Source organism: Hemicordylus capensis, chromosome 2, assembly GCF_027244095.1.
Source record: "Hemicordylus capensis ecotype Gifberg chromosome 2, rHemCap1.1.pri, whole genome shotgun sequence".
Lineage (NCBI taxonomy): Eukaryota > Metazoa > Chordata > Lepidosauria > Squamata > Cordylidae > Hemicordylus > Hemicordylus capensis.
This window is the reverse complement of record NC_069658.1, coordinates 31,043,806-31,050,075: the sequence shown is the minus strand read 5'-3', so window position 1 is coordinate 31,050,075 and position 6,270 is coordinate 31,043,806. Positions and strand designations below refer to the sequence as shown.

The following is a 6,270-nucleotide window of genomic DNA, read 5'->3' as shown; positions in this document are numbered from 1 at the left end:
ATGGCAGCTTCCTATGTTCCTATGTTCCAGATATCAAGGAATGAAGCAGGTGACAGTAGACAGGGCCTTGATTCAACTGAGTAATTATACACATTCCCCAAATGACTTCTGACAACTGCTTTAGGATTCTGGCCATTTCCCCTGTTTTTCTGTAAACAAAGACCTTAAAAATATCCTAAGTCAAACACAACCCCACAACTTTCCGAGGCATTTAGTGCATGCTTCAAACAAGAAGAACAAATATTTCGGAGTAGAACAAACAACGTAATAAAACACAGGGACTCCAGAAATAAACTTTCTCTCTCTCTCTCTCTCTTTCTGTCTCTCCCTCTTTTCATTGGAAGGCTGTTTAAATGTTTCCCCCAGAATCCAAGTCCATAAATTTCAGAACCAAGTAACCAAGAACACATCATAATTGAGGGAAATTATTTCTAATTTTCTGCTGGAGCATTCCCAATATCCTCTAAAGCCCAACCTCATGAATCAATCCAATCTGAGAACTATTTGTTCTGTCGGAATGTCCTGCTACTCAGGGCGAGATTGATTAAAAATGCGCACTATATAATGTCCTTGCTGTTTTGCCGTTTCATTCTGTTGATCAGCATTTTCTTCAGATCCTGCTTCTCCCCAACAAGCCTTGTGTTTACGTACAAGAGAATCCAATTCCATTTTTAAAATTATTATTGAGGGCTAATTTTTTCCTTTGTGCATTTCCTCAGAACATGGAATAAGATATCTTTGTTTTTGCATGTTGCGTTAATATCTTATACTGGCAAACACCAATGTACACGTTCATGCCTTGTTGTAGCTCTCTAACTGCAGGGTAGTCTTATAGATCCTTCCAATATATCTGAGGAGTGACAGTCGTTCATTCTTTAGCACAAAGTATACAAATTTGGCACATCCTTCTGGAAGCCTGTGAAGTGTTGGCAATAACAGAGATAATCACAGGAAGAGTCTAGTATATCTGTCATGATAGACCTTGTGGAACATGACAAATTCACTGGGAGGGGTGGATAACAGCATCTTCTGCGGAAAATAAATCACTATCCGCCCTTCAAAAACAATAGATGACTTTTTAGAAAAAAATCAAAATGGAAAATGTGCCTCTTTCTGGCAAAGGAAATTGCCTTAATAAAAAAAAGACAGACAGATTTTATGGGCAAACCTTTGCAATGCCAATAAAAGCCCCCCCCCCATCCACACACACACCCCCGCCTTACTTCTTTTATTTTCTTTTGAAGTCCAAGGCGTGATTCGGTAAGTGAGTCATGTTTGCAATTAGAAATTGGCCATTTAAGAGCCCTTGTTTTAAAAGAGAGTTGGGGAGTGATAAATCTTGAGAAACTCAAAAGGAAGAGGACCAGCTTAAAGAGTGTGATTTCCACCCCACCTTTTATTTCAATAACGGAAGTGAGAAATCAATTCATTAAAGGAAGGGGGAGGGGGGGAGAGGGAAGACCTCCATGCAAGCTGGCAGAGGGAGGGAAAGCTAAGGGAGCTAATTATGCTTCCCTTTCTGTTTTATACCCTCTCTGACCAGCCTATAAACTTCTTTTGCAGGGTTTGTCTCCACTAGATTCTTCTTCCTAATCTCCCCCTTATTCTTTAAGGGGAGGGTGGGAGACAGAGGGGGGAGCGAGAGTCAGCAAAGCAACAAGCACCAGGTGGCTCTCAAGTGTTCACTGCCAAAAAAATAAAATAAAAATCCTTCTCTAGAAAACAAGTTTTTTTGAAGGGGGGAAAAAGGAGAGGGGCTCCCTGGAGGGGATTGGCTGAGCCTGGAAGACAGGGAAATTAGTAAAGCATGAGTCTCCAAGCCATGCTGGTGGCCAGCACAACGCTGCAGAAGGACTGCTGCTTGAGGAGCAATTAGCTGGAGGCTGCTGCTGCTGCTGCAGGAGAGGAAGCAAAAAAAAAAAAAAAGGGAAAAGAAAGGCAGATCCTGGTGGAGTTCCCCCCCCCTCCCAGCAGGCGCTTGCTCACTGCAACTTGCAAAAAGGTTTCAGATGTCCGAGCACCGCTGTGTGACCCCCTGCAAATAAAACTTGACCACCAGAGGCTCGTCTCACCTCTTTGGTTTCTAATCTCTAGCCTTTAGGATACAGCTTCCAACCTGTTGGCAAGGGGCGAGAAGGAGCTTGGTTTTTGAAGGGCTACGTTTTGAATAGACCGGGTTCTTTCTGGAGGATTCCGAGAGGGAAACGCTGCCTTTTGGACACTGGGAAGAAGCGCATTTCTGGGCTGTGGTGAGAGGAAGGTGCAGGCGCTATAAGAGGGCGGGGGGCCGCTGACCCCGATCTCCCCCAGCTCTTCCAGTCCTGTATTCGGATTTCAGGCAGAACCGCTTTCTTTTCCTCTCCTGCTGCTGCTGCTGGTGGTGTTGTTCACGCGCCTGTCATCTCTTTTCCAGACTGCCCTCTGCCTCTTGCGATGGAGCCGCAGCAAGTGAAGGAGAGCGCGAAATAGCCTCACGCACAAGCAGGAGCGGGGCAAGGCGAAGGGGAGCCAAAGCGCGCAGGAGAAGCTGCCAGCCGACCAGATCGCCCAGGAGGTTGCAACGCACCTTGGAGGGCGGGGGGCGCGGGATCTGTGTTTCGTCCTGCGCCTTCCCAAGCAAAGAAGGGACTCGAAGGATTAACAGAAGCGGACGCCAAGCAGGAGAGCCAGCCAAGCACAGGGGGGTGGGGAGGCAACCGCTTTCTGGAGCGCTTGGCCCCCTGAGGCATGGATGTCGGTGCCCTCCCTTCAGGCCAGATCACAGCTCGGCGGCTCTTAAGCAGGAGGGCTCCCCATCCAGTGTCCGCTCGCCTCCCGCCGGTGATCACCCTTCCAGTATGTTTCTTTTCATGAGACATTTTCCAGCGCCCAGAGCTTCAGTACAATGTGCAAATGGAGACTGATACAGGGTGCCTCAGCCTTTGCCCACCTGCCTCCTTCCTCCTCCTCCTCCTCCTCCGGCTGGTCTTGGTGCATCTCCTTGCTGCTGCTGCTGATGTCTTCTGCCCTGGCTGCCCCCTGCCATGAGCACGCTCCAGACATGCTGCTCCTCAAGGCCACCAACTCCTCGTCTTCTTCCTCCTCCTCCTCCTCCTCGTCTTCTTCCTCCTCCTCCTCTCCTGCCAGTGCGGGGAGGTTCGTACGGAGCTACATTCACCTCCGCGGAGACGTACGCTGGAGAAAGCTCTATAGTTACAACAAGTACTTCCTCCGGATTGAGAAGAACGGCAACGTCAGCGGCACCAAGAGCGAGAACTGCCCGTACAGTAAGTCCTGCGCGTCGTTTTTGCGCGCTCTCTGCTTCTTGCCTCCTTTGCAAAGGCTTGCTTTTAGGTAAGCAGGAGCGCACCGGCTGCCGAGAAACTGCTCTGCTGTGCGTCAAGGGCCGGCTGTGCCGCGTCCTCGAGAGGCGAGGGGGCACTCTGCACGCGCTCAGAGGTTAGCTCTCTTAAACCCCCCCCCACACACACACCTATCCCAAAGGGTTTGAGCGAGCTCCGATCTTTTAAATAGGGATGGAGGAAACCCTGGCTTAAAATAAAAGCTATAATGTTGGATGTGTGCATAAAATAAAAACTATAATGTTGAGCCCCTTCCCTGCGCCACTGCCTAGTCTACCTTCAAGTGAAGTTCCCCACCAGTTCTTTTTGCAGCCATCTTAATGCCGTAGACTCTTAATTATCTGGACAATTGAGTTTGTTCAATTTTTTGCGGGGAGGCTTAGTGAAATCCACCACCAGCTCCATCCCCCTTACTTCTCCCCTTGTCGTTAGATCACCCCTGCGCCCTTTAGCCAATGCCATTTAAAGCCCTCTCTAAGGGGCAGCCCCTCCCCCGTTCCCTACTGCAATTCAAGCAGTGCTTTGCCGTTTCTCAAAGCGGCTAGTCCTCAGAATCACTCGGTGGGGGGCGGGGGGGGGAGGACGCCTAAGCGAGAAGAGGAGATTTGCTGGGCATTCATTTCGACCGCTCCCCTCTTTCGCTGATCTTAGCATCACTTCCACAGTCTGACTGACTCGTCGGATGGGTTGTTTCCCCCAGCTGGGTCGGGCGGGGTGGCTGTGTGGAAGTAGGTTAGTAAGGCGGGAAGGTCGAGGTCGCGGGTTGTCTCTTTAATCTGAAAGTCCATCAGCTCCCTCCCATTTGAATGAGGAAAGCGGCGTGTCTGATCTTTTGATCGCGACTGGCGCATCAAGGTCTCAGAAAGTGGGAGCTCAGCTTGGAAGGTTTCGAGACACCAAGAAATGTAGGACAGTCGCTTAACAGGGTTGACATCTGGCAGATAAGCCTTGCAAAACTGCCCCCACCTTTCCCTGAACACACAGGCTGCTGCAATATTTTTCTATTATTATCATTATCCCCCCCCCCTCCTTGGTTTTTAGACACACACACCCCTTAACTGTGTTGGCTGGCTGGATGGCTCACACCCCATGAAGTTTTTAACTCGTGCCTTGAATGAAGAACTCGGTGAGGTGTGAGCCATCCCGCTAACACAATGCATCTGACGCCGATGCGTCTTATTTTCCAGGGTCGCTCCTTATTTAACCTGTCGCTCACGTTTGGCATTGCCAAATCGCATCTCCGAGCAGCTTTATGGCGTCCTGTCAGATACCTTCTCTCCCCCCCCCCCCCCGCCCCGCCCCATGTCGCCGCGCTTAAGGAGCTCATGTTGCAGCCCTGAGAGAGCCTTGTAAACATCTGGGGCTGCGTCGAGTCACTCAGACCTCACACACATCTCACTGTCATTCCCACCCAACCCTGCTCAAAAAGAGAAGAAAAAAAAGAAATCAAATATACATATATGTTTTCCAAAGTAAAAGTCATGTATAGCTCGTTTTCTTGGCCGAATTGGAGAAACGTGTAATCTTGTCATTTTTCTTGCCTGCATAGTCTCAATAGGAGCAACTGCAGGAAATCATGTGCTGTTGTAATTTTAAGTGACTCCATCCTTGTGACCGAAAGAAAGAAAGAGCTGTTGGGTGATGATATAGCATCTTGCTATACAAATGTTCAAATGGGAACATAGGAAACTGCCATATACTGCGTCAGACCATTGGTCTATCTAGCTCAGTATTGTCTTCACAGACTGGCAGTGGCTTCTCCGATGTCGCAGACAGGAATCTCTCTCAGCCCTATCTTGGAGAAGCCAGGGAGGGAACTTTAAACCTTCTGCTCTTCCCAGAGCAGCTCCATCCCCTGAGCGGAATATCTTACAGTGCTCAGACTTCCAGTCACCCTTTCATATGTAACCAGGGCAGACCCTGCTTAGCTTAAGGGGACAAGTCATGCTCGCTACCACAAGACCAGTTCTCCTCCCAAGTTGCCTTATTGTGTCTTAATGGTGGTGAGTCAGTTTCTGAATGCTGCCGTTTATTATCCCAACTGTGCCCTTCCTTCAATAAACCCTGGTGTCTTCTTACTTTATCCTCATAACACCCCTGTGAGGCAGGTGAGGTAGATACCACTAAGTTTCTTGGCTGAGTGAACTGAGCCCTGATTTCCACCAGGCCAAGCTGGACATCCTATCCACTATCAGGCATTCCTAGCCTTGGATTCCAAGATGTTGTTGGACTACAACTGCCATTATCCCCATGGGAGTTTCAGCCATTGTGGCTGGAGATGATGGGCATTGTAGTCCAACAACAACTGGAGACCCAAAGTTGGAAAACCCTGCGGGGCCTGTGTTTGCCCCTCTCCCCGATGGCCCCTTGGAGTAAGGGAGATAATGGAGAATATAGGGAGGGGTGGAGCTAGGGGGCCCTCAGGAGCTGGGGTCCCGGGTTCTTTGAACCCATTCTCTCAATTATAGCAACACCTCTGCTCTGCAGTGCTCTACACAGTGGGGTGTTTTTCTTTTAAGGTACAGACCCATCCTGACCCACAGTGTGGGATCTGAACCCATAACCTCCATAGACCCCAAAGAAAGGGAAACCATTGCACCAGCAACTACATCTGCGGGGAGCAGCAGTCCCAATTTAACCAACATGAAAGACCTAGCTAATGGGCATTTCTTGATCAGCAGGTTGTGTGCCATTTGGGAAATGTGACTTGCGAGTACAGCCTCCTCCATGAGCATTTATGGTGCTTTGTTGTTTGAAACAGCTGGGCTTTCAAAGGATATACTGAATTCCTCCGCTATGCCCTTGTTCCTTGTTCCCACCGCCTAGCCCTGAGCCTGCTTGAGAAGGCTTGTATAATTTACAGCGTATGTTGATTGGGGCAGCGGGCGCAATGGGACCACAGCTCAAGGGGAGAGCATCTGTTTTGCAT

The 6,270-nt window shown here is 49.3% G+C and overlaps 1 protein-coding gene across 1 annotated transcript in view; it reads left to right on the top strand.

The window, feature by feature from the left end:
• The first annotated feature begins 1,816 nt into the window (after nucleotides 1-1,816).
• FGF10 (fibroblast growth factor 10) overlaps nucleotides 1,817-6,270 on the top strand; it is a 131,276-nt gene continuing 126,822 nt past the window's right edge. The window contains exon 1 of the mRNA XM_053303855.1: nucleotides 1,817-3,266. Within this exon, the coding sequence (XP_053159830.1) occupies nucleotides 2,885-3,266 (382 nt within the window). The 5' untranslated portion in view covers nucleotides 1,817-2,884. The remainder of the gene's footprint in view (nucleotides 3,267-6,270) is intronic.